The 25,807-nt window shown below is 49.5% G+C and overlaps 1 protein-coding gene across 1 annotated transcript in view; it reads left to right on the top strand.

The window, feature by feature from the left end:
- The window catches only part of DIPK2B (divergent protein kinase domain 2B), a 44,882-nt gene extending 21,696 nt beyond the window's left edge, over positions 1-23,186 (top strand). Inside the window, exons 3-5 of the mRNA XM_070606397.1 lie at positions 15,800-15,973; positions 18,361-18,649; positions 20,077-23,186. Coding sequence (XP_070462498.1) covers positions 15,800-15,973; positions 18,361-18,649; positions 20,077-20,417 — 804 coding nt within the window. The 3' untranslated portion in view covers positions 20,418-23,186. The remainder of the gene's footprint in view (positions 1-15,799; positions 15,974-18,360; positions 18,650-20,076) is intronic.
- The last annotated feature ends 2,621 nt before the right edge of the window (positions 23,187-25,807 follow it).

The following is a 25,807-nucleotide window of genomic DNA, read 5'->3' as shown; positions in this document are numbered from 1 at the left end:
GTGGCAAAGAAAGCCAAAGGTGATGTGGTGGCTTTGTAATGTGTCAACTTGGCCAGGCTGAACTATGTTTTCCAGAATGCCCTCCCCTGTATGTTTCTGGTCAGAGTGGGACACAGAGAGATTCTCTCAGGAGTTTGGGAGGGCAGAAGGGAAACAGTGGCCATTTCAGTAGCTCACACACAGTGTCACCTAGCTTCTGGCTCCCTTTGCTGGGGTGAGGCAGTGGCCAGGCCTGCAGCTGCTCTGCCTTCCCCTGGCTCCTCCTTCAGCTTCTGAGTCCCAGGCTAGGTTTAGCTGCATACCGAAGGGCCTCAGCTTCTACAGGTCACCACACCATCAAGCTCAAGGGCAATAAAAACGGACATAGGTTTCAGTCCATCTTCGTGAGTTCCAGTTTGTGTTTGTAGGTTCAATCTTGTCCTTGACCTTCCCTCACTTCGCATCTGTCTTCCCTTCCCAACTGCCTGCCTGTGGACTTCAAGCTCTAGCATCAGATGAGAGGACAGCAGCCTTACAGAGACTGCCTAACCTGCTCCTACAATTGTGCAAGGTCAAATCCCTGTAAAAATAAAAACTAAAAAATCTAGTGATTCTGCCTCTTGGATTGAACCCTGACTGATACAGATGGTACAACTTCAACAGAGTGGCTGGGGAGAAGAAGCCTGACAGTCCCTCCCACCAGGCAAGTGTGGAGCTGGTCGGAAGGTTTTCTTTACAATCAGAATTCTGTCTGAGCTTCCTGGACCACAGCACCTTTGCACAGCAAAAGCCGCTGAGCTCCTATGGAAGTTTCTGCAAGCTTGCATGCACAAACGAGTTGTCAGAAGCACTTGGTTTCTTATCTTTTGGTTTTAAAAGGAAGAAAGGAAAAAAACAGCCTATAAAATGAAATGGCCTAGTGGAGAATGTGACCAGCCTTGGCATACCTGAATCAAAATGACAGACCGTGAAATAATGTGTTTTCCTCGGCATCAGCTGCCCCGCCTGTCCAACTATCAGCTGAATTGCCTGCCACAATGATTATTTCATCTGCCACAGTGAAAACCTTTGAGCAGCCCACAAATGTTGTAGTGGCAAAGCCTCAAGAGCCCTGGAATGGAGGAAGATGGAGGATGAGGTGGGAAGAAAGAAAGATTCCAAGAGAAGGGGAAAGCCGGTCACAACCACTTCCACCAGCAGGGCCATCTAAAAGGTCGGCTACCCCATGGAAGAGGGGGCAGTGATTTACACCAAGTGAGCCTCTAGCTGCTGATGGTTGGATAGCAAGGGACACAGGTAGGCAAGGGGAAGTAGCCTTGGCCGGGGCTTCTCCTGCATAGATAGCATGAGGACACTGGGGGGAATTCAGCTGAGATGGTCACCTATGTAACCACAATGATGCATGTCTCCAAAAGGCAACAATTGCTTGTATCTTTTTTTTTTTTTTCTAAAGATTGACACCTGGGCTAACAACTGTTGCCAATCTTTTTTTTTTTTTCTGCTTTATTGCCCAAACCCGCCCCCCGCCCCAGGACGGTTGTATATCTTAGTTGCAGGTCCTTCCAGTTATGGGATGTGGGACGCCCCCTCAATGTGGCCTGACGAGCAGTGCCATGTCCACGCCCAGGACCCGAACCCTGGGCCGCCGCAGCAGAGCGCATGAACTTAACCACTCGACCACGGAGCTGGCCCCCTGCTTGTATCTTAATCAGGGATCAGTAGTTTCGAGGATCAGAAACCTCCTCAGGCCAATTAAAGTAGAAAAGGGGTTTACTGTGCTGGAAGTACATGCATCCAGGCCTCATGGAACCTAGGAAGTTGTGAGGAACCTATTCAGCCCATCTCTGCCTCCGGACGCTCCTCATCTCTGCTCCTCTTTGGATGTCTGCTCCTTTACCTTCTGGGCAGACTGGATCTCTCTGTGTGGTCATGCTCCCTGCTCCTTCCCAACATCACATGACATTACAATTCCTGGACCAACCGCCAGCCACCCGACTCAGCCTCTCAGGAATTGTGGGTGGGGGCAGACACCCCAAGTATGTGAGCAGTGGCACATCAATCAGTCTGCGACCAAGTATTTGCTTGTCAAGAACCTCCTAGGCACCCACCCCCATCTGGGAGCTGAGGAGGTTACAAAAGTGTTATTATGCCATGTGCCTGTCCACAAGGCACTGAGCAGCTAGGGGGAATTCTGACTCACAGCGCGAGGCCCGTGTAACACAGACTCCAGGAGAGGGAAGAAAATGAGGGCTTAGAAAGGTCAAGAAAGCTGCTTGGAGGAGATGCAACCTGAACTGGGAGAGGAAGGAGGGGCTAGGGAAAACGTCACTAGAGGATCTTCCAGAGAATAAAAGAAAAGAAGGCCGGACAAAGATGTAGAAGTGAGAATAAGGCGCGACTGTGGGAAGTAGCAAGTGTCATGACCCATGGTGACAGTATGTGTCCAGAGCAGTGGGTAAATGTTGCGATGGCAGGACGGGGGAGGGAAGAGGGTGAGTTTCATTCTATAGGGCAGTGGTTCGCAAACATGAGCGGGCATCAGAATCCCCTGGAGAGCTTGTTAACACGCGCGTCGCTGGGCCCCAGACTCAGTGGTTCTGATTCAGCAGGTCTGGGGCTGGGGCTGAGAATTTGCATTTCTAAAGAAAAGTGACTTGAGGGCAGTGGATATTTCCACAAATGGGACTAAAAGTGGTAGACAAGTTAGATGGGAAGGGAGTGGGATCAGAGAGGCTATGTGGCAAAAGAAGGACAGGGCCACACACACAGAGCAGCTGGTGAAGAAACTAGGCAAGGGAGGGCACATCCAAGAGCTGTAGCGTCTGCCATGAGTCAGACCATGCCCAGGGTTCCTGGAGAAATGAGGACACCTGGGATCCAGGTCCTGCGCTTGAGGCCCGAACTACCTGGCAATACCAGAGAAAGCAAGCTAACGAGGAAGCTGCAAGTTCAAGTCCGGGCTCCACCACGAAGTAGGAAACGCTGAGCATGTTCCCAGACTTCCTGCACACAGAATCCTCATTGCAGGCTGTCACAGTGCCTACCCCCACGGAAGTGTGAGGATGAACCGAAGCGACACATGCAAGGCACAGGGCACCGTGCCGGAACCAAAGCGAGCACTTGATAATGTCAGCTATGGTTTTTATTATCAGTGCCAAGGGTCATAATACACAGCAGTGCACAGTATGCCACCAGAAAGGACACTCTTTCTGCTGGTTCCCAAAGGGCCTCACAGACTGGCATTTGCCCTGGTAAATTCACCACAGTCCAGAGGGGCCTTCAATAATTCCTCCACTGATTTGTTTAATAAGTATGTATTGAGTATGAACTTTCTACCCAGTAGTAGGGACACATGGTGAACAAGATAAAGTCCCCACTCTCTTGGAGCTGCCATTTGGTGGCCTTGGAGCATACCCACAGAAGGGCCAACTCATCCTGGCTATGTAAGTCACAGAGCCAGCAAATGAAATGGCTACTAATAGAGTATTACAGTCACCCAGAGTGGAAATCACCTCTCTCTGAATGAAGACGAACACAGTGAAAGAAGCGAAGGGGAAGACAATTCGTAGTCAGAAGGCTGGTGGGTAGGCGCTGATCCGGGAGGTGTTTAGGCCATGTGATCGTCAGTGGCCCGGCCACCGGCTCACAGGCTTCAGTGCTGGAGGTCGTGGGCTGGACACCCACTTCCCCAGACCCCAAGGCCAACTTCTGACCCTCAAGTTTTCCTTTCTAAGTGCCCAATCTTACCACTCTCTTATGTCCACTTGGCCCCTCCATATGGCGGACAAGATGATAACGCTCGCTCCCCAACCCTTCTCCCTGAAATTACTTCCAGAGCTCCCTGACTAGGGTTTCCTGGGGTTCCCAAGTGTTTTTCCCACATTTAAACTCAGCCCTGGGTCAATCATAGTCACAGTGTGGAGGTCATTTTTGACCCTCCAAGGGCAACTCTGTTTTCTACTCAGAGGTCCAATTTATTGTGAAATTTGGGAAGGGGGAATATTACATTTACCCAATGACCCCTCGAACTGACAATAGTACCTTGTGATTACAAAGTGCTCCACAGCCTGTAAAGCACAGTGACATGTTTATCATGCATTCGAGAAGCCGTATCAGGTGTTGATGATGTCCAGAGACTCAGCTGGAGCTGACCAATGGGGTGATGTCCTTGGTATAAGCTGAGAATCTACCATCATCCCCATGTGAGACATGAGGAAACAGGCTCAGAAAGGGAAAGGGACCTGCCTAGAGGTGCACTCCTGGGCCGGCTAAACCCAGAAGGAGCACAAGCTGGGGGAGAGGTCATGAAGGTCACAAGTAGACACAATAAAATGCATGTTATATGTCACAATGATGACAGCACAAATTGATATGGGGAGTCAAAGACAGGAGGGATGAGCCGTTAAGTTCAGGAAGTCAGAAATAACTCCAGATAGTCTAACCTGGAAGACTGGGAGAGTGGTCAGATCCCTGACAGAAATGGAAAAGTTGGGAAAGCACCGTCTTTGGGGAAAATAACAGCCAATACTTATAGAGCCCTTCCCATGTGCCAGACAGTTTTCCCACAGACGTGACCCTCTCAACATCCTGATGAGGATTCCATAATCATTAGGCTGATCACACATTCATGTTTGTCTGAGACAGTCCCAGTGTATGCCTGTTGTCCTGATTTAATTACTAATATCATCCCTTTCACTCTCAAAAATATCTAGTTTTAGAAGACAAATCATATAGTCCTTTAATTATTGTCCTTCAGTTATACATGAGGAAACTGAGGCACAGATCAATTAAAGAGCTTGCTCCAGGTCATGCAGCTGTGACGTGACAGACCTGGGATTTGAACCCAGGCAGCTTACTTGTAACTACTTCGCCATCCTAACTCCTGAAAGTGGTGTTAAATCCAGTTTTTCACCTTTGCAGTTTGAGGTGAAGGCTGTCCACCCATCCAGGCCGAGGCCCCCTTCCCCAGGCCGGTGGAATCCAAGCGAGAATGGAGGGAAGCAGGCAGTGGCCTGGAGAGGTTGGATGCAGAGAAGATCCACCGGGAGACACTGGTAGAGGCAGGAGAATGGATGAAGCCATGTAACTCCACACACTCAGGGTAGCTCTTCATTACTCCTCTCCAGGGAACCCTCCCCATCAATTTAAACAGAACTTCTCGAACATTCCATCAGGGTTCAACCCAGAAACGCTGCGGAGTACCAAGCATCTAAGCAACAGAAACCCTGCCCAAGGAAAGGATGTCACCCAGAGTTAGAGGCCCTGTTTTACGTGGAAACGGGAGCTCTGCAAGCAGCTGGCCTTCCAGTACAAAGGAGACGTTTTATATCTCTCGTCCCGCCCCACTAAGTCTGTTTAGTTTTTAATTTTATGTTGTTTTAGCATCTATTCAACCCTCCTGGGTATGTTATCCACTCTGAGATGATCCAAGGCAAGCTCCAAATTCTGGACCCACTCCTGGCTTACTTCCTGTCTCTGCCTCTCCCCTTTGAGCCTGACTTTCCATCAGTGACTGAGTTGCAGGGACCCTGAGCTGATCGGCCTGGGCAAACGGCAGCAGAGAGAAACCTCTTAATGGGAGAAGGGGCCTATCATTAATCTACCATATCTTGTGGACTTCAAAGCAACATTGAAATGATTTGAGGACCATCTACTATACTGAAATCCCCCCTTCCTCTAGTCTCAGTACCGGCGGCTGAGAGGATGAACTGTGTCATAAAGTAACATGACTGAGAGTTAGGAGGACATTTTTGGATGCCTAAACCTTTAAAATCATCCAAATGCTTTCACAAAAATAATCACTGTGTTGGCAGGCACTTGTAGAATGAAAAGTTAACAAACCAAGAAGCCTCGCGTTGCATCTGAGTTTCAGAGAAAAAATCAATCAGAAAGAACTTTAATAAAAGGGAAGAAAAATCCATGTACCGGAACAGGAAAAGAACTATGAGATGTTTCTCTTAATAACATAAACCAAATGGGGGTTTTCATGGTTTTGAATACAATTCAGCTTGAAGAAATGTTCAGTACCTTTTGGCTTAATTATCCACAACAATTAATACAGTTATTGAATCATTATTGTTTTAATTATAACACATTGATTAATTATGATACATAAGCTAACCCCCATTTCACAAGCATATTTAACAACTAAATCATGTAAAAGGTGTTCAGATATATAACCAGAAAGTCAACTCACAGGTTAACACTAGAACTTTCTCTTCTTCTCCCTAGATGCTAGGAGAGCTTGAGAACAGTAAATTCACCCAGAGTAAAAACTCTAGCTGGCCAGGGCAAGCTTTTTGCTGGGAAAGCTGACTTCTGATCATAAAGGAAAAGCCACACTTCTGGTCTTAGATTTTCTTTTTAAGAGCACACATTTATATCCAGCGGAGCAGGTGTTCAAATCTGTTCAGTGGCGGTAAATCTTTGTCTTTTGAGTAGTATTTGCTTTTGGGAAACAGCCAAGAGTCATTCAGAACCAAAAGGGGTGATTAATATGGGAAATAAGCTTGAGGATAACATGGCTATCCAGGGGCCCAGGACGTCGAGTACTGTAAAGATACTCGCACACATTATCTTCCTGAGTCCCTCTGCCATTCCATCATCCCCTCTCACAGACGTGGAAGCTAAGTCCCAGCCAGGCCAAGATTCAATCCGAGGCCCTGCCCTGCCCTCGGGCCCTAGTGAAGCCACGTTTCTCTGGGTTAACGGGTGCTTGGCTCTCCCAGGGGTGAGGAGCAAAGGCTCAGCGAACTCACTCTCTGGAAAACGAGTTTGTAATAAGGCCACCCCTGGCCCAGAACTGGGCCTGGAAGCTTCTGGGGCCTGAGGCAGCTCTGGCACCCAGTAACCATGCATCTAGTGCTTCAGCCTGTCTCTCATGGGCCCCCAATGACCCTGCCTCATGGCATCTCTGCTTCTTTCCGTAGCTCTGCCCCTGCTCCTCTTTCTCAGATGGACTCTAACTCCCAAAAGAGAGTCAGAATAATCGGCTTAACTCTATCAACACCACATTAGGCAGAGCCTCTCACACCAGGCACCCCCATTCCGTCAAAGACGGCCTTGTTCGGCTTGCCTGAGCAGGCCAGCCATGGGGAGACGGAGCTTCAGCTAGAAGGGGACGTAGGGCACAGAGAGCAGCATGGCTGGTCAGAAGGTGCGTCTATAACGTGGCAGTGATGATGCTGATGCTGATGCAGATGACTATGATGGTGACAAAATGTGTACCATTTACTGAGTGCAAAACACGTGCCTCTCGCCATGCCACACATGTTCTGTGAGACTTGTAAACTGGCTTTGTGCTCAAGTCCCAAGGAGGCAGAAGGACAGACAGTAGTACAGAAGGTGAACAAGTTCTCCAGTCCTTCCACCACGTGAAAATGAACTACTCAGCAGCGTGACTTCTGGCACCTTTTCCTGGCCAAAATGACCAAAGGTACAATCCTAATATCTTCACCATCCTGACCCCACATAGGAAGTATAAAAATGGAGGCACCTAGGAGTCCAGCTCTCCTTTTGGTCTTGTCACCCTGAGTGGCAACATAGGGCTAACGGCCAGTTTGAGTCAGCATGTGGCCCTTGGACAGTGGATGCCTTTCCAGCTACGGCTTGGCACTCCTGATGCCTCTCCTCCTCCTCCAGCTCGAGCTCTCCCGGCTCTCTAGCAGAGAGGTTCAAACCTTCTGAGAAGGCAGAGCGGGCTCTGTGATGGGATTAACGGGGTCAGCAACCATCTCTCCTCCAAGCATTTGATTCCTTCCTAAGAGATTCACTTGGTTGGGTGTTGAAGGTTGTCTGGGCTTCCAGGGCACCCTTAGTACAGTGCGCATAGCCCCTTTTAAAGGGTAATGTTTTGAGTTTTTATCAACCAAGACCTTCTGGGGAAAGGTACTGGCTGTCTGAGGAGTGACGGGGAAGTGCTTCTCCACCAGACGTCCACACTCTGCCATCAAGAATGCACAATCAGGGGCCGGCCCCGTGGCCGAGTGGTTAAGTTCGTGCACTCTGCTTCGACAGCCCAGGGTTCCACGGGTTTCGATCCTGAGCACAGACCTAGCACCGCTCATCAAGCCACGCTGAGACGGCATCCCACATGCCACAACTAGAAGGACCTACAACTAGAATATACAACCATGTACTGGAGGGCTTTGGGGAGAAGAAGAAAAAAAAAAGAAGAAGATTGACAACAGATGTTAGCTCAGATGCCAATTTTTAACAACAAAAAAAAGAATGCACAATCAATCATTTGTATTTGCGCCCAAAAGAAAGGAAGACGTCTGCTGGGGGACTTCACTCAAGCCTCCTAAGACGGGAAAGCTGAATCACATCTCCTCCTCCCACCTGTTTCCCAGACTTGCCTGATAACAAGAATGACCTAGGACACCTGTCAAAAATGCAGAGTCTCAGGCCCTCACTGGACCTACCTTTTCAGGATTTCTAAGGATTTACATTGTTAATAGCACTCTGAAGCCTTCGATTGTCAGTCAACTTTGGGGCACACTACCCTATTCTGAAATCACCAGTTTCTCCTTTTTTTTTCCCCTCTCTGCCCATTAAATCATTTTTAATGTCTTACTGAGATTTGGGTATGAAACCAAGCTTGGGCACCAAGAAGTAGCATGACCTTTAACAAGCCGCTTTCCCTTCCTGGTCCTTACCTCAGTATTCTCATCTGGAAAATGTGAGCATTTTACTAGCTCACAATAATGCAGTGTACTGTTTGCATTTGCCAGCATGGGCTGTGGCAATTAGTGTCACTGCATTTCCTGCAAATTTTTAACCCTTTTTTTAATCAATGACTTTACATTTCCAGGAGAGTCACTAGGACAAGACAGAACTAAAGGCTCAAAGTCCCCGTGTGTGCTGAGATAATATCTGTGGAAAGGCTTGCCATAGAGCCTGACGCTTAGAGCTTCCAGAAAGTGTCAGCCTCCTCGGCCCGACTGTGCTGTGCCAAGCATGTTTTCAAATAACTAACACTACAGAGGCTTCCACACCAGCCCTCCACGCGCAGCCCCCATGCCACCCTCCGGAACTCACCGACACACAGGACCACCGGGAATGGGCTACACGTGCGCAGTATACTCTGATGCCAGGCAGGCAGCTCCAAAGCCCGGCCTCCTTCCACCACCCTGCATGGCTCCCTAGATGGGGCCTTCACGCAGCCCACCCCAACTGAGATGTGGTCCCCCTGCTGCGGTCTTCCACTTTGGATGGGCCCCTCAAGCTGGGCAGAGCTCACCCAGGGGATGGAACTTGAGATGGAACTAGGGCGATTCTGGCAAAATTACTGAAAATCCACACAATTGTTAAGCTGTGGTCTGCTCTGAAGGAAACTCCCTTCTTGCTCTACCAGTGGACGAGCTCGCTTCTCTCTGGCTTCTAGAGAGGAACAACAAGCGTAGCTCTTTTACTTCTGAAGGACCTCCATCAGAGTCATGAAGTCATTTGTCTAGACAATTTAACTTTCATGCTTCCGTTCTGCTAAGACTCCTTTAAATAAGGACACTACTGATGGCTGGTGACATGTTTTGAGCACATTCGAGAAAGTGAAAGGCGACTGAATGTCAAACAACTCACGGAGGAAGTTACATCTTGTGCACTCAGATTTCACAAGAAGCTTCAAAAGCGAAAGCAAATCTAGATTCCAGTCTGGGTGGCTGTCATTTCCACGAGGAACAAGTGCTTTTTCCCTGAGCGCCAGTGTGTAATCTGTGTGTGCACCTACGTGTATGTGTATAATATTATATGTATATAATATATGTGATATTATATAAAATATACAGTATCAGTAATTTATTAATTCATATAATGTTACAATCTAAATTATTAACTATATAAAATATTTCATATAAAAATAATTATATATAATATGTAATTATATATAACATATACTATAATATTACATATATATATATATATATATAAAACAGATTTGTTTCAAGGAATTGGCTTATGTGACTGTGGGGGCTGGTAAGTCCAAAAGCCATAGGGCAGGCCAGCAGGCTGGAGACCCTTGGGGAGGAGCTGAAACTACAGTCCACAGGTGGAATTTCGTCCTCCTCAGGGAAACCTTAGTTTTGTTCTTAAGGCCTTTCAACTGATTGGATGAGGCCCACCCAGATTATCAAAGATAATCTCGTTTACTTAAAGTCGACTGGCTGTAGAAGTTAACCACATCTACAAACTATCTTCACAGCAGCACCTAGATTAGTGTTTGCTTGAATAACAGCACCATAGCCAAACCAAGTTAACGCATACAACTGACCATCAAGTGACACACCTACTAAATTTTATTGACTGTTTTACAGACTGTTAGGGATTGTGGTCAATCGCTCTCGGTACCATGCTGTGCAGAAGGCCCCTGTGAAGTGACAATGCAGTACAGCAAACGCCCAGTCACTAGCACCACACCATGAAGACCTTGATGGGCTGGCTGGTTCCCTAAGGGACCGCGTCAGGCAGGAAACTCGAGGATGAGGAAACCAGACACGGGAGCGGGAGGAGCAACAGAGGGCCTGGGTTTCGTTTTCCTTCTGCCTTTCATTGGAAGGCGGCAAGTTAGCCCTGTTGCCCACGTGTGCGGAAGGAAGTGGTGATTTAGAAACTCCCAAAGAGGATGCATTTGGTTTTGAAATGAATCATTATTTTATTGGAAATGTTCGTTTTCCCAGTTCTGTTCGCCATTGGCCAATACAATTGTGGGCTTGCCCTGGGCCAGCACACACCAAACAGAAATAGATGGAGCCCTACTCTGCGAGTAGAACCTTGCAAAGGAGCTGCCTTCACCATAAAGGGAAGTTGGGGTACAAGATGGTCTTTAAAGTCTTTTCTGCCTATCGTTCTAGAGGCGGCTCAGCAAATTCAGCAGCTATTTATTGATGTAACAAACCACTTCAAAAGGTAGTGGCTTAAAACAACAACGATCATTGATTTTGCTCCTGCAGTCTGGGCAGGGCTTGGTGGGGAAGGCTCACCAAGCTCCATGCGGCATCAGCTGGGATGGTTCTGTCCGGCACTGGAGAAGCCATTTCCGAGATGGCTCAGTCACGTGGCTGGCAAGTTGGGGCTGGCTGTCAGCTAGGCACTCAGCTGGGTGAAAGCAGGGGATCTTGCTTTCTCTCCATGTGGCCTGGACTTCCTTGCAGCATGGTGGTTGGGTACAAGAGAGCCAGGTAGAAGCTGTATCACCTTTTATGGCCGGGGCTCAGAAGTCACGCAGCATCACTCCTGTAAGCATTCCAGTCACTAGAAGCAAGTCACCAAAGCCAGTGTGTATTCCAAGGCAGGGGAATTAGACTCCATCCCTGGATGGGAGGGGTGTCAAAGAGTTTGTGAACAGGTTTTAAAAGCAGCTCAGCAAATGATACCTCTGGCGTCCACCCTCATGTGGGGTACTATCGCTGACTCCTCCTTTTTCCTTGCCCCCTCCCCCATTCAGCCAATCACCAAGACTTCTAGATTCTACTATGAACAATTATCTTCAAATTTTTTCATTCTCTCATTTCATACTTGGACCATTACATCGTCCTGACTGACCTTCCTGCCTCCACTTTCTTCTCCTGTGACACTGAGGACTAGGTTCAGTTGCACGTGACAAAAAATCCAAATAACAGTGGCTTGAACAAGATAGAAATATATTTCTCTTTTACTTAAAAGAAACCGATACATAGCTGTCCAGGGCTGATATAGTGGCTCCGTGATTCTCAGGTACCCAGCCAAATTTCGTTTTGCTGCTCCACAGCCCTTAGCGTGCGCTGGCCCAAAATGGCTGCCCAAGCACCAGCCATTGCTTCCATATTGCAGCCAGGAAGAAAAAAAGAGTGAAGAAGGATACACCCTCTCTCTTTAGAGATCCTTCTCAGAAATATCTCCTTATATCTCATTGACCAGTACCTAGTCACATTGCCACACTTGGCTGCAAAGGAAGCTGAGAATGGAAAATTTATTCCGGCAGCCAAATGCCTCACTAAAAATCCAAGGGTCAGTAACAAGCAGTCTTAGCCACACTCCTCTGAATCTCTCCTCCACAGGGCACCTAGAATCATTTCCCTAAAATGTATATCTGAGCATATCACTTCCTTGCTTAAAGCCTTCAGTGGTTCCCCATCCCTTCCGGATAAAATCAACATTCCTTAAAATGACTCTGGGCTTCTTCTTATCAGGGCTTTTTCTCTGCCCACACTCACTAGTGATACTCGAGCTCCAAGGAGTACTAACCTACTCCTAGTTTCCAGCACACTCTCTCTCATCTCCAGGTTTTTGCATGTACTGTTCCCTCTGCATAAAGTCCCCTGCCACCCTCTTTGCAGGTTCACTCTACCCGTGCTTCAGGCCTCACCTTAGATTTCACTGTCTTCCAAGTAGCCTTTGAGGGGCCCATGAAAATGTTTCCATTTCTTTTAAAATCAGAAGAGGGGCCGGCCCAGTGGCACAGTGGTTAAGTTCACAGGCTCTGCCTGTGTGGCCCAGGGTTCACAGGTTTGGATCCTGGGCGTGGACCTAGCACTGCCTGTCAAGCCATGCTGTGGCGGCATCCCACATAAAATAGAGGAAGACTGCCACAGATGTTAGCTCAGCGACAATCTTCCTCCCCCCCAAAAAAATAAATATGTATATTTTATATACATATATAAAATCAAAAGAAAAAATGAACTTTTAGGTCCAAAAAAGTTTGAATATATAATATGAATAATATATTTGTCTTTATACCAATGCAGTTGCAAAATATAATTTTTAATATTTTTATGGAGGAAGAAGCCCATGAAGACAAAACTCCAGAGGCCTACAAAAGTTCCAGCGTGCCCTGCTAGCTCCCTGACCTTGCTGCAGTTGGAGCTCTCCCCGCACCACATTGTAGCTGCTGGGCACTGGATGGCCTCGCCCGCCCAACAGGCCCAGGGAGGGCGGGGCCTGTTGTGTTCCCCTTCATAGCTACAATTCCTCAAATGCAGTCTGGTCCTGGGAGATTCTCTGCAAACATTGGTGGGTGAAGGAATGAATGAGCACCCTGATCTCAGTTAACTGCAGGGTTGTATCCCAGTAAAGACAAGGCTGCAGGCCCTGCCTGGCTCCACCTACCTCTCACCTGGTATATAGTCTTGGTACAAATACCAGGGATGTGTGGCCTGAGGCAACTCACTTAATCTCTCTAAATCTCAGTATTGCCATCTGTAAAATGGGAATAATAGTAGTCTCTAACCTCATTAGGTTTCTATGAGGAGTAAATGAAAGAACACACTAGCTGTGAGGGGCTTAGAAGGGCTCCTGTTGTATAATAAGCACTCAATCATTATTACCTATTATCGTTGTCATTGTTATGGCCAATTAGTGTCCTACCTCTCCCAGAGGTATTTAAGAGGAGGCTCTTGGAGAAGTGAAGAAGAAATTAGTTACCTCTTCCGACCACCAATGATTATTTCTAATGGTGGAATTTCAGGCTGTGTAGGAAAGACTGTCAAAAGCAAAGAGATCTTCTCATAGCTTCAAATCGTCTTCTTTGATCCCCACCCCAGTAGCTTATGGGGCTGGGGGCAGGGCAGGACCTATTACAGGGGAAAAGGCATGGATATTAGAGTCTAACGAATTGGGTTCCTCTCAGACTGCTATAACAGCATACCACAACTGAGTGGCTTAGACAACAGACGTTTATTTCTCACAGATCTGGAGGATGGGAAGTCCAAGATCAAGGTGACGGCAGATTCGGTTCCTGGTGAGGGCTCTCTTCCTGGTGTGCAGGCAGCCGTCTTCTTGCTGTATCCTCACATGGCGGAGAGCAGAGACAGAAAGCCAGCTTGCTACTCTCTCTTCTCATAAGGGCACTAGTTCCATGATGAGGGCTCCACTCTCATGACCTAGTTATCTCCCAAAGGACCCATCTCCAAATACCATCACACTGGGGTTTAGGGTTTCAACATGTGAATTTTTGGGGGACACAAACATTCAGTCCATAACATGTTCAAATCCCAAATCCAACCCTTACTACACTCTGCAAACTTGCAATTCCTCAGTTGCAAAATGAGGCTCATAATAGCACCTACCTCGTGGGGTGCCTGGGAGGATTAAATGAGCTGCTGCACGTGAAATACCCAGCCCACCGCCTGGCACTTGGTGGGTTAGTCCCCTCTCCTCCCATCTGTAAACATTCCCGAAGGATGGATGGAGCACACATGAGTTGGACACTCACAGACTCAGAGGCACAAAAATGGAATGTTCCTTACTTTTCTCTCCCTGAGCTGAACTCTGGTGCTCCCACTCCTCTGAGGGGTGGAAAGTGTCATCTAAACACTGTCAGGCAACCTCAGTCATATCCCATCATGTCCGGTCACTTCAGAATCCCAACCTGCACCCTCCCTCCTTGAGGAGTCCAGGGGCTCACCTGGTGCCCAGGCTGCATGCCTGGGCTGTGACAGTTCCACAAGCAGCCACACTGGCCTCTGCCAGTCTGTTCTGGTCCTCATCTGGGGGCAGGAGCATACTCTGCCCATGGCCATGGTCCAGCTGTGGCCCTGTGGTAGTGTGACCAACCATCTCAGTTTCCCAGTGTCAGCAGGAAACCCTCAGTCCCAAGCAAACCAGAATGGTTGGGCAGCCTACCCTGTTGGCCTGTCCATAGCCTCACCAACCTCCAAGCCCTAACCTCAAGGCCCCCAGGGATCCTTCCACCCTCCTGGGTTCCCAGTGGGGAGACAGAGAGGTCTAGGCTGTTGTCCTCGCCCCACGCTGCGGTGCCCAGGTCTCTGGAGACTGCCCTTCGGCGCCTACTCCAGCAGATCACTCAGCCAGAGCCTCTGCCAGGCTGGCAGCCTGTAAACGTGGTCTACAGACACTCCATGACACACTTTCTGCCCTGGGTCTTTCAGGCTTTGGTTTGTGATCTTCAAAGCCAGCCTCTTGGAACTTGAAAATCCTGTTCTCTCCGACAAAGCCTGACTCAGGCTATCATTACCATCAGGGGCTATCGCCGCTCTTCTCTGTGCTGGGAATTTGAACTTTTTTAATTTGGTAAGAGCAGTTAGCATTTATGGAGTGCTCACTGCTCAGCAGACAGTGTTCTAGTATTTTACATCTATTAACTTATTTGAGCCTCATGACCTCCTAGGGTGCTATTACTGGCACCTTCACTTTAGGTTGGACCCTGAGGTCCAGAGAGACTAAGCAACTTGTCCAAGTTCACACAGCTGGCTGGTAAATGTGGAGCCAGAGTTGAATTCTGGCAGACTGAGCCCTGGGGCCCTGTTCTTAACTATGTTTCTTTTCTTTTTTCAGTTGGTTCATTGTCTTTGTTCAGTGTGAAGAGAAAGGTGTCGGGGAGGGCTAGAAGGTCATGGAAAATAAACCTGGGTCCGTATTTCCCAATTTTATCGAGAATACAAAGCAGCACACATAAAGATGCTCATGCATAGCATCATAGTTGTGTTGACATCGTAGTGAAATGGTGGAAGGAATCGAAAGGGCCGATCACAGAGGGCCAATCTGATTAATTCCCTCTGGAATCAGCTCTGTGTGGAAGGGCAGAGCGGAGGTGCGGCGGTGGCTGGAGACGCAGGCGCTCCAAGGCTCCACGGCCTGCTGGGGCCTACCGCTGCCCAGTGCCCAGCTACCCTGCCCCGGGGACTGCTCAGACACTTCTCCTCGGCTCCCGGGGCCTCCTACCCCGCCTCACTCCCGTTCCCCAGGTAGCCTGCTCAGCCCCCTCCCGCCACGCCCCCTAGGGGTGCTCTGCCCCCCAGGCCCACGGGTCTCCCCAGTCAGCAGGACCTGTCCGTTCTTGGTCCTGCCGGCCCCCCACGAGTGCTCAACATCCCTCCCCCTCTCGCAGGGCCTGCCCAGTCCCCTCCTGCGCTGTCCGTCGCAGCGACTCCTGGACCGTGTGGTCCGGCGCTACGCTGAGGTGCCCGATGCTGGCAGCATCTTCATGGACCACTTCACCGACCGCGACAAGCTGCGTCTACTCTACACGCTGGCTGTCAACGCGCATCCCATTCTCCTACAGGTACGCAGCGACCCCCGGAAAGCCCCTCCAGGAATGGGGCTCAAGTCGAATTCCGAAGGGGCCAGCCCTGGGTTAAGCTCTCTCCCCCTTTACTGCACGCCTTGGGGCCATCAGCCCATGTTAGTACTCCTGTGGCATTCACTAAATATTCATTGGCTTCTACAGTGGGAAAGCGCTGTGGTTGCTGTAGAGGGAAGAGGTGTGAGAACTCAAGGCTGGGGTGGGGGGGTGCGCGACAAGAGTCAATGGTCACCTTCTCTGCCTGAGGCAGCCCTGAAGGGCTTTGTAAAGGAGGGCAACTTTGACCTGTACCTCAAAGATCATTAAGATTTGAGCAAGCGCAAGAGATGGGGAAATAGCCAAAGAATGACCTACCTGGAGATGTGCCCTGCAGCCATGCTTGGAAAGCAGAAAAAAATGGAAGTAACCTAAATGCCCATCAATAGGAGAATGGTCAAATAAATGAGGGTGCACTAGAACCTGGGGATACACTGGCCGACAAGACAGGCTTAGTGGCCACTGCCTTCATGCAGCTTCCACTCCAGTGGTAGACACAGCAGCTGAACAAGTCAACAAGCACCCATGGAACACGTGGAGCCCAGTTGCACCCATTTGCCTCAAATCCCGAGTCAGGACACTGACATAGTGGGCATAGAGAAAACTAGGATGTGGGAGGAGGGAGCAGAAAAAGGAGGGGTAGAGAGAGGAGGAGGGAGGAAGAGGAGGAAGGGGAGAGGAAGGGAGAAGAAGAAGAGGAAGAAGAAGAGAGGGAGGAGGAGAGGGAGGAGGCAAGAAGCTACAATGAAGACCATTAATATTTATTTTAATTAATTATGTAATGTAATTATATGTAATTATATAATATATAACTATAATTCTATTACAATATAATATATAATAATGTTATATATAGGTTATATTTTAATTACATGTTATTAAATATATATTATATATAATTATTTTTATTGGCCAAAGAGATGACAGCTAAATACATACTAACAGCTCGCATTTATTGAGCACCTGTTGTGTGCCAGGCATTGTGTTGGATGTTTGACATTATTATCTCATTTAATGCTCAGGACAACTCGACAACCCCACAGGAATATTATTATTGTCCCCTTTCCCAGATGGGTCTCAGAGATGTGAAGTGACTTCACCACAGTCACTTAGCCAGTGTCAGCAAGGGAGCCCATTGTCCTAGCCTTGGCAGCGGCAGACCCTGGCTACTCCCAGCCCTGGCTCCTGAGAGGCCTAGGCTGGGACCCTCCATCCACCCTGGGCTCTGCCCGGGAAGGGCATGGCATTGATCTGCCACCAACCGAGGAGGACTCAGCAGCTGGACATTTAGACATTGCCAGTAGGCCTGGGCCCTCCCTCCACGGCACAGAGAGGTCCCCGATAGGCCCAGGAAACAAGAAAGGATTCATCACAATGTGGCAAGAGGGTAAAAATGGACAGAAGGCCACGGAAAATCACCAGAGACAGGGATGGCTCCAATTTTTAAGAAGGAAACAAGAAAAAAAGTGCTAAGTATTTATAGTTTCTGTCATTTCCCCCATAGTTTAAAGAAATACCATTCTAAATATAGCTGCTTCAATAAATAGTCAAGAAAAGATCAGCCAGGATTCCCTCCTCTCTTTTTCTCCTCACACATCCACAAGTTTGGAGCTCTTACAAGGAGAGAGAGGAGACCGGCCAGGGCTGTGTGCTTCCCTAGACCAGTGTTAGGCTGTTGGAAGGTTCCAGTCAGTTTGGGGAGCATCTGTGAGTATGTACTTATCCCGGCCAGGCACATTTGCCCAGGGCCCAGATGAAGGACACTTTGGACCAGTGCAGTGGCTCCTCACACTTGAGTTACCAGGGGCCATCTCCATGGTTTCTGCCCTATCCCAGAACCGGGAGCCTGCACCGTTATTTTTAAAAATATTTTCCTTTAAATTGTCCTTATGTTGACCCTCTTTTTTTTTTCCCATGGCCTCTTCCTAAACTGTGATATCTGTGAAATCTCAAATCCTAGTCTCATTTTTTCAACTCTCCAACTCTTAAAATAAACGTACTCCCCTGAATCCTGAGTACCGTCTAAAGTCGCAGCAAGTGCAGCAGCATCCTCATACCTCCCGGTAAACTCCGTTGAAATGCAATCCACAGCATGGAAAGAAGAGCTTCCTTTTCTGAATCTCTCCACTAAAAAAAAGCAAGGGGGGTGCATTGCCATGTTCCAAGAGGTATAAAAAAGGCCGAGGGACACTTCGCCGACATGTTTCGAGAAGGAGGATGCTTGTATAAGGCTGATCTTTCTGTGCGCTCTTGGTGAGACGCAGAGAACGAGCTGTCTCTGGGAGTTTTTTCTCTCTAATCTTCCAATGCCTCTTCCTTCCGGCTGGCAGATCTTCCCTGGCGCAGAGGGATGGCCGCTGCCCAGGTACCTGGGCTCCTGTGGCAGATTCCTCATCAGCACCAGCACCAGCCCACTGCAGGAATTCTACAGTGCACCCCCAGACCAGGCAGCCGACCTGGCCTATCAGCTCCTTGGTGTCTTGGAGTCTCTGAGGAGCAACGATTTGAACTACTTCTTCTACTTCACCCACGTTGATGCGGGCATGTTTGGCATCTTTAACAACGGGCATCTGTTCATCCGGGATGCCAGCACACTGGGCGTCATCGACAGGCAAGAAGGTACCCAGCATGAGCCTGGCTGAGCAGCTGTCAGAGGGGAAGTCAGAGTGACAAGAGCTAGGGAGAGGTGACTGGGGGTCACATGATTGGGCCTTTCCAGTGTGTGTGTCATAGCGAGAGCAGCCCAAGTTTAGGGGATGTTAGCTGTCGTAAAATGCGCCTCTGTCCCTTTAGAGTCTCTGCTCCGACTCCATCTCCAAAGGGGAGCTGGACTTGACTTTGTCTGTGGGGGGCATTTTGCATGGTGGCCTGATCTGACTGTACCCTCTGAGGAGCCCATCCTGCCCTCCTCACACACGCAACCCCCAGATGCATCCGCCCTCAGGGCCTTTCTCATCAGATGCTTATAGCCTTTATCTGAAACTGAAATATCTGGCTCATTCACTGGTACACTTCACAATCCATTTGGGGAGCTTTGCTTTTTATAAAGTTTTCAAACTAAAAAGCATGGCATCCAATGAGGTGTAGGAGTGAATCATGCTTCTCACTATGTACGAAGGCTTGTCCAGGGTTCTAGAACCCTTTGAACATCCCAATCTCCAGCAGTGACCAAATTTTCTGAGCTGAATAATAAGACGGAGGATTTTCTTTTCTGACTTCTGATTTTGTTTATGTGAGAAGGCCTACAAAAATAGACCAATTAAGCCACACTTATTCATTTCCTGATTTGCCTTTATTAAGAAGAATCAGGGGGCTGGCCCGGTGGTGTAGTGGTTAAGTTTGTGCACTCCACTTCAGTGGCCCAGGGTTCGCTGGTTCAGATCCTGGGCATGGACCTACACACCGCTCAAGCCATGCTGTGGCAGCATCCCACATAGAAGAACTAGGACTTACAACTAGGATATACAACTATGTGCTAGGGCTTTGGGGAGAAACAAAAAGAGGAAGATTGGCAACAGATGTTAGCTCAGAACCAATCTTCTTCACCAAAAAAAAAGCATACCTTTAAAAAAAAGAAGAAGAATTAAATTAGAAGAAATGAGGCTAATTCCAGAATGTTCGGGATATGTAAACCACTGAATGTCAGTCCCTCTACAACTCGTTGAATGCATAAGAATAGGATTACCTCTTCTTTCTCCTGACTTTGTATTTAAAAAGAACAAATGAAACTGGTTCTAGTAACTTCCTGAGTTTCCTAATTCAGTGATAATAATGGGAGAATCACATCATGGAGGTGACCTTACAATTAGAAGCCCAGCTTCTGGTGGGGATGAGTGGGTTTCCATGCCCAGGCCTCATCCTATCGTAGAAGAGAGAGTGCCTCCCATGTTGTTCTCAGCGGGGGCCATTGTGTCCCCAAGCTCTAATCTCCTGGTGACAGGAGAGGCTAGGAGACTAACCCACTTCACCCAGCAATTCCAATCAGTGGTGCGTCCCCCAAGGAGAACAGGTTGTAGGATATGTAACATCTCCCGTTTCTCTTCTAGGCAGCCAAGCAGCCGCCAGGGCAGGAGAGAATAAAGACATCTTTAGCTGCCTGCTTTCTGACTGCCAGGCCGAGCTGCCCTCCTGTGACACCGTCCCTGAGAAGCAGAGCCTGGTGCTGGTGTGTCGGCAGGTGCTGCCTCGACTTCTCCAGGGGAAGTTCCCCTCCCCAGTGCAGGAGGAGATAGACGCCACCCTCACTTGGTGTGGGGAGGATACCCGCCCAGATGCCGAAGTCCTTGGGGCCGCCAGCCGGCTGAAGGACATTTTGAGACCCCTGAGAACCTGTGACCCCAGATTTGCCTACCGCTACCCAGACTGCAAGTATAATGATAAGTTCTGAGGGGCTGCAGCCTCGCTGGCCTCCAGGGACAACATCCTTGGCCCTCTCTTCTCTGGTTGGGCTGCTGCAAGGTTGAAAGAAGCAGCTCCATTGTAGACATTAGGAGAACTGCACCTTCATTTCCCAGGGACTGAGGAATACTCCAGCGACCAGAGGGCAGTCATGTGATACCGCGTGAGTACCCCCGCTGGCCGGGGCGCCATGGAAGACCCAGGGGTGGGCATCAGAAGATCCTGGCATGGACACTCCACCTCTTTGAGCCTCAGTTTCCTCTGTTCTCCACCAGACTCTTGAGTGAGTGAAAGAAGACAAAGATAAGAAGGGCCAGGGACAAGACACATGCTCCCTCTCCCCAGCCCAGGTGGTTACAAAGAGTGTTCCAGAAGCATGCACAGGCAAGGCAAATGAGACAGAGCTGTGGAGGTGAGGACGCTGGCGTGGAGGGAAGGCGAGGCCTCTGGCCAGTAGCACGTTAGAGTTAGACAGGAGGAACCCCTTCCTGTTCCCTGTGCCCCTGCACTAGCCCTCCCGCCACACTCCCCACACTGCCACAAGGTGAGGAGAGTGCTGGCCAAGGGGACGTGTACACAGGACCATGCCCTGCGTGCCTGGGGCCCCACATGCGTGCATGTGAGGCGCTTCGTGGTGTGGGAAGGAGCCAGGAGTAAGGAAATGGGGGCGGGCTGGCGGCCAATGCATTCATGCAGGTCCTCTGAGAAGCAGGTGTCAAGACAGGATTAAATGACCAAGGATTGTATTAAGGAAGCTGCCTGTGTGGAAGGAAAGAAGGAGGGAGCTGGGAGAACCAGCAGGCCGTGCTGCAAGTCTGAGCCCCAGTGAGGCAGGGAAGCGCCTGTGGGAGCATCTTAGCCTGCCCTCTGGAAGGTTCGGCAAGGCTGTCAGGGTGTCCTTGAGGCAAAGCCAGCGGTCAGAGGAGCCCCGAGCCTCCCAAGAATGGACGGCCCTTATATCCCCGCTGCAGGGAATAGACTGTGGGAAGCGTGGCCTCAGCCAAACCGCAAAGACGGATTTCAAAGCTCAGCGCGGGGCACCTAGCCAGTTCTGCTCCCCGGAGTGGGAGGTCTGTGGGTAGAACATTGTCATTGTAGCCGCAGGCGGGAACCCAGGCCAGCTGTCTCCATGCCGCGGCCTCCAGCACAGGCCTCTAAGCAGTCCAAGAATTTTCATTCAAACTTGGCCTTACAGGTCACTAAAAAAATATTTGTTTCAAGGTCAGCCAACAGAACATATTTTATTCAACAATTTGTTAGTTTGCTTTAGACCTTTTAAATATTTAGCCATGGTATGTGGGCCTCCATGTTTATTCTTGCCCCGGGCCCTCAAGCATGAGTGGGGGGCTCTTTGGACTTTGCCCAGCCTCCCTGCCAGTCCTCTATCCCCAGGGACCTCTCAGTCGGCCTCCTCTGTTCTACCTCTGAATCACCACCTATAGGTCAGAATGCCCGGCTTAACAGGCTTCATGCTGCAGATGGGGAAACTGAGGCCCAGGGAAGAAGAATGACTTGCTGGGACAGTTCCAGAACTCCTGCTACCAGTCCATGCTCCTCTTGCCTTCCCCGTCTGTCTCTGACGTTTGCCCTGTCCTACCCAATTCTCGTCCCTTCATTCACATTTAAAGATAGGTCAAGAAAAGTCCTATTTTGTGGGGCAGTAGGTTGCCTTTGGGGGTTGCTTTTGGACTGCTCTAGGCACTACCCCTGGGGCAAACAGGACAGTGAAGATGACAGGCTAAGCTTCTGGAAGGGCAGCTTTGGGCTGCCTGAGAGTCTGTGAGACAGTTGCCTTCCTGGCCTGGCTGAGAGGGTGAGGATTGGTCACCCCCGCAACACCTTGCTTTCAGCCCAGTGAAACTGATCTTAGACTTCTGGCCTTCAAAACTGCAGAGGATAAATTTCCATTATTGTAAGCCACCCACTTCGGAGCAATTTGCTACAGCCGCCACAGGAAACTAACACACACCGGGAACTCCATCGTAATGTCTGCTTCCAGAGGACCAGACCTGCAGTACTCCCCAACTCCAGTCTACTGTGATGGATTCAGAAGCCAGCCCCAATGGAAGGGAGCGTGTTATGCCGCTGTACCCAGTGCTGAGGCTTAGATGGCTCTGTTCCTTCACTTCCTAAGTCCCAAGCATCATTTAAGACCCTGTCTGAGTCCTGCCTTGACCAGAAGCTTTTCCTGACAGCCCAGTCCCCGGCAAGCCCTTTCAGAATCCCATCTCTGTAATCCCAAGGGTATTCCAGAGACATCTGTGTCTTAGCTTCCCATCCAGCTGGGATCACCCTGAGGATGGCGGTGGCATGGGGCCCTTTGTGTTCCCCATAGCAACCAGTACAGGGCTGGGCACAAAGCAGCTGCTCAGAAAATGTTCTTGCTGAGGATAATGACTGTGTACTTTAGCCCTTTTTCCTTGGTGTTTTCCACACACAATGTGCCATAGACTGAATGTTTGTGTCCCCCCAAAATTCATATATTGAAATCCTAACCCTTAATGTGAAGGTATTAGGAAGCGGGGCCTTTGGGAGGTGCTTAGGTCGTGAGGGTGGAGCCCTCATGGATGGAATTAGTGCCCTCATAAAAAAGACTTCACAGAGCTCCCTGGCCCCTTCCACCATGTGAGGACACGGTGAGAAGGCATCGACTCTGAACCAGGAAGTGGGTCCTCACCAGACACCGAATCTGCTGGCGCCTTGATCTTGGATTTCCCAGCCTCCAGAACTGTGAGAAATAAATGTTTGTTGCTTAGAAGCCACTGAGTCTGTGGTATTTTGTTATAGCAGCTGGAACGGACTAAGATGCCGTGCTGACCATTTACAGGACACAGCCACTTCCTTGAAAACAGCTCTTTCCCCTCAACAGCCAGGCAACAGGTGAGTCAACACTCAAGAGACTTCAACCAGAACAAAGTCATTGAGGTACATTCTCAGTCCCCTGAAATCTGATTGGAGGCGTTAGAGTATTTTTCTGAGTTTTACCAGCCACTGTCTTTTTGCCTGGCTACATAATTTGTGGGGCCCAGGGCAAAATGAAAATGTGGGGCTTCCTGTTATTACGAATTGCAAGACAGAGACAACAGAGCATTAAACTAAGTGCAGGCCCCCTGCAACTGTGTGGGTTGCGTGCCCACACAGCCAGCCCTGGGTGCCTGAGAATACTAATTCTCCTTAACTTCAGCAGAGAGTGTTCTTGGGGTTTGCTGGGGTCTCACTTGACCTCCACAACCAAGTGGAGTAGGCATGGGACCAGAGGTGACATATAAAATATTTAACCACCACCATGGCATGGGGACTGACCTATGAGAAGAGACTCCATCGGCTGCACTTAGCAGGTGGGCATAACCACAGCCCTGTGGGCAAGTCCTACCTTGCAAATGAGGAAACCAGGTTAAATGATTTGCTCAAAGTAACAATTTTTAGGTCTCCTGCTTTCCCAGTCAGTCCTCCCCTGCAGCATCCGACTTCTGCTTATAAGTGATTCCAGGAGCCTGAACATTCCCTCTAGTGTTAGACACTTTCTTGGATTTGTGTTCTTTTTGGAAAGATCTAGAGCTCTGGATTCCGATCTGGTTGCAAATCATGACTCTTCTGGTTACTGTGTAACCTTGGTCAAGTTGCTTGACCTCTCTGAGCCTCACTTTTCTTATCCATAAAATGAGGAGGAACAGATTCACCCTCAAAAGGTTATTGTTCTGTTTGGATAAGACAATGTCACTCAAGAGCCTGGCACGTATGGACATTCTGTATTTGAAGGCAAATGGAGGGAAAGAGCAGAGGGTCTCCTGGCAGAAGGGCTCCTCACACGGCCAAGGTGAGGGCTGCAGCCTCCTGGGAGGGACCCTGATCCCTGCCCCAAGCCTCTACTCCAGCCCAGAGGAACCCCCAGGATGCTGAAGGCTGCTAGGCAGTCTGACTGGGGCCATTTTCCCTCTCGCTATCCAGACTCTGGGTTAATCATGAATGGCAGCTGGGCAGCCACTACACTCGCCTTCCCAGCCCAGCTCTCCTCCAGGCTCGGAAGGGAATCCTCCTCAAACAGGTAATTGAAGTCCGTCCACACTCAGTGTTGAAGAGAAGCGAGGAAGCTCTCTCGGCCTATTGAAAGCTCCAGACTCACTGCCTGTTGGTGGTGATGTGGCTTTTCTGCCCACTGCAGGACTGTTGCCCACGTATATTGGCACAGCTGAGCTCATGTGCGCATGAGCATACTCTGCTCTGTCCACAGCTCTCTATGGCACTGTTTAAGAATGGTTGTGGGCTGTGTGGGAGGGTCAACACTCAGGCAGGAGGCTCTGAATTTGCAGATATAATGACCCTCCAAAAAGGCAACTTAGAGGAATGGACCAGCAAAGGGGAGCTAGACAAGCTGTTCAAGTGGCCCACTCATTGGGGTTCTTTGTAGAAGCAGACAAGGAGAGGGAGCACCCTTGTCCTGCTAGGGTGACCAGGGCATGGTCTCAGGCCTGGGCTGTGACTGGAGAGGCAGTGTGGCTGTGCAGAGGGAGCAGTGGCTCTGGAAGCAGACACGTCTGCCTTCAGATCTGGCGCCAGCCCCTCTCACAAAAGTCAGTCACCAAAGTTATTTATTACAGCATTGTTTGTAACTGCAAATCCTGGAAATAACCTAAATGCCCACACATGGGAGAGTGGCTGAGTAAACTGCAGTCCATCCACATGATGGAGTGCTATGCAGCTCTGCAAATGAAGGAGGAAGAGCCCTAAGAACTGACACGGAGTGATTTGCAGGATATACTAAATGAGAAAAAAGAGCAAAGCACACAAGGGTATTTATACCAAGTTACCTTTCATGTATGAAAGAAGGGGATAAAAGAAAACATTCAGGGAGGGATTCCAAGATGGCGCCGTGAGTAGTCCTCTTTGTCTCTCGCCCTTCGAGTCTACAATTATTTGGACACTTATCGCTTGACAAAGGATATCCAGACAGCATCTCAGGACGTCTGAGACACCCACGCGACTATACATCGGAAGGCGGACGGACTTTCCTCCGGGAGGATGTGGAAATAGGTGAAAACTCTCCGACCCCGACGGGCAGCCTAGTACCCGCAAGCGGCTTTCTTCCAACGGACGCCCCCAGAGGATCCACACACATCTAGGGCAGGAGCGAGAACACAACAGAGGAGCGACGGTGGAAACAGGTGACCAGAACCCTACTTAAACCCCCTGCAATTACTCCTAAACGCAGAGGGAAACTTTGGAGTTGCACACCTGAGCCCGCGGGGAGAGTCTCTCCCCGCCATTGGCGGGGAGACCCAGCCTGGTGCTCGGGGCGCCTGGAGGGTCCCAGAGAGACGCCCGCCCCGGGGGACTAGGGATTGCCGGAGATCTCGGAGAGGACCGGGGCGGGGGAACTTT

This window comes from Equus przewalskii, chromosome X, assembly GCF_037783145.1.
Source record: "Equus przewalskii isolate Varuska chromosome X, EquPr2, whole genome shotgun sequence".
In the NCBI taxonomy this organism is placed as follows: domain Eukaryota; kingdom Metazoa; phylum Chordata; class Mammalia; order Perissodactyla; family Equidae; genus Equus; species Equus przewalskii.
This window is presented reverse-complemented; position numbering and strand designations above follow the sequence as displayed.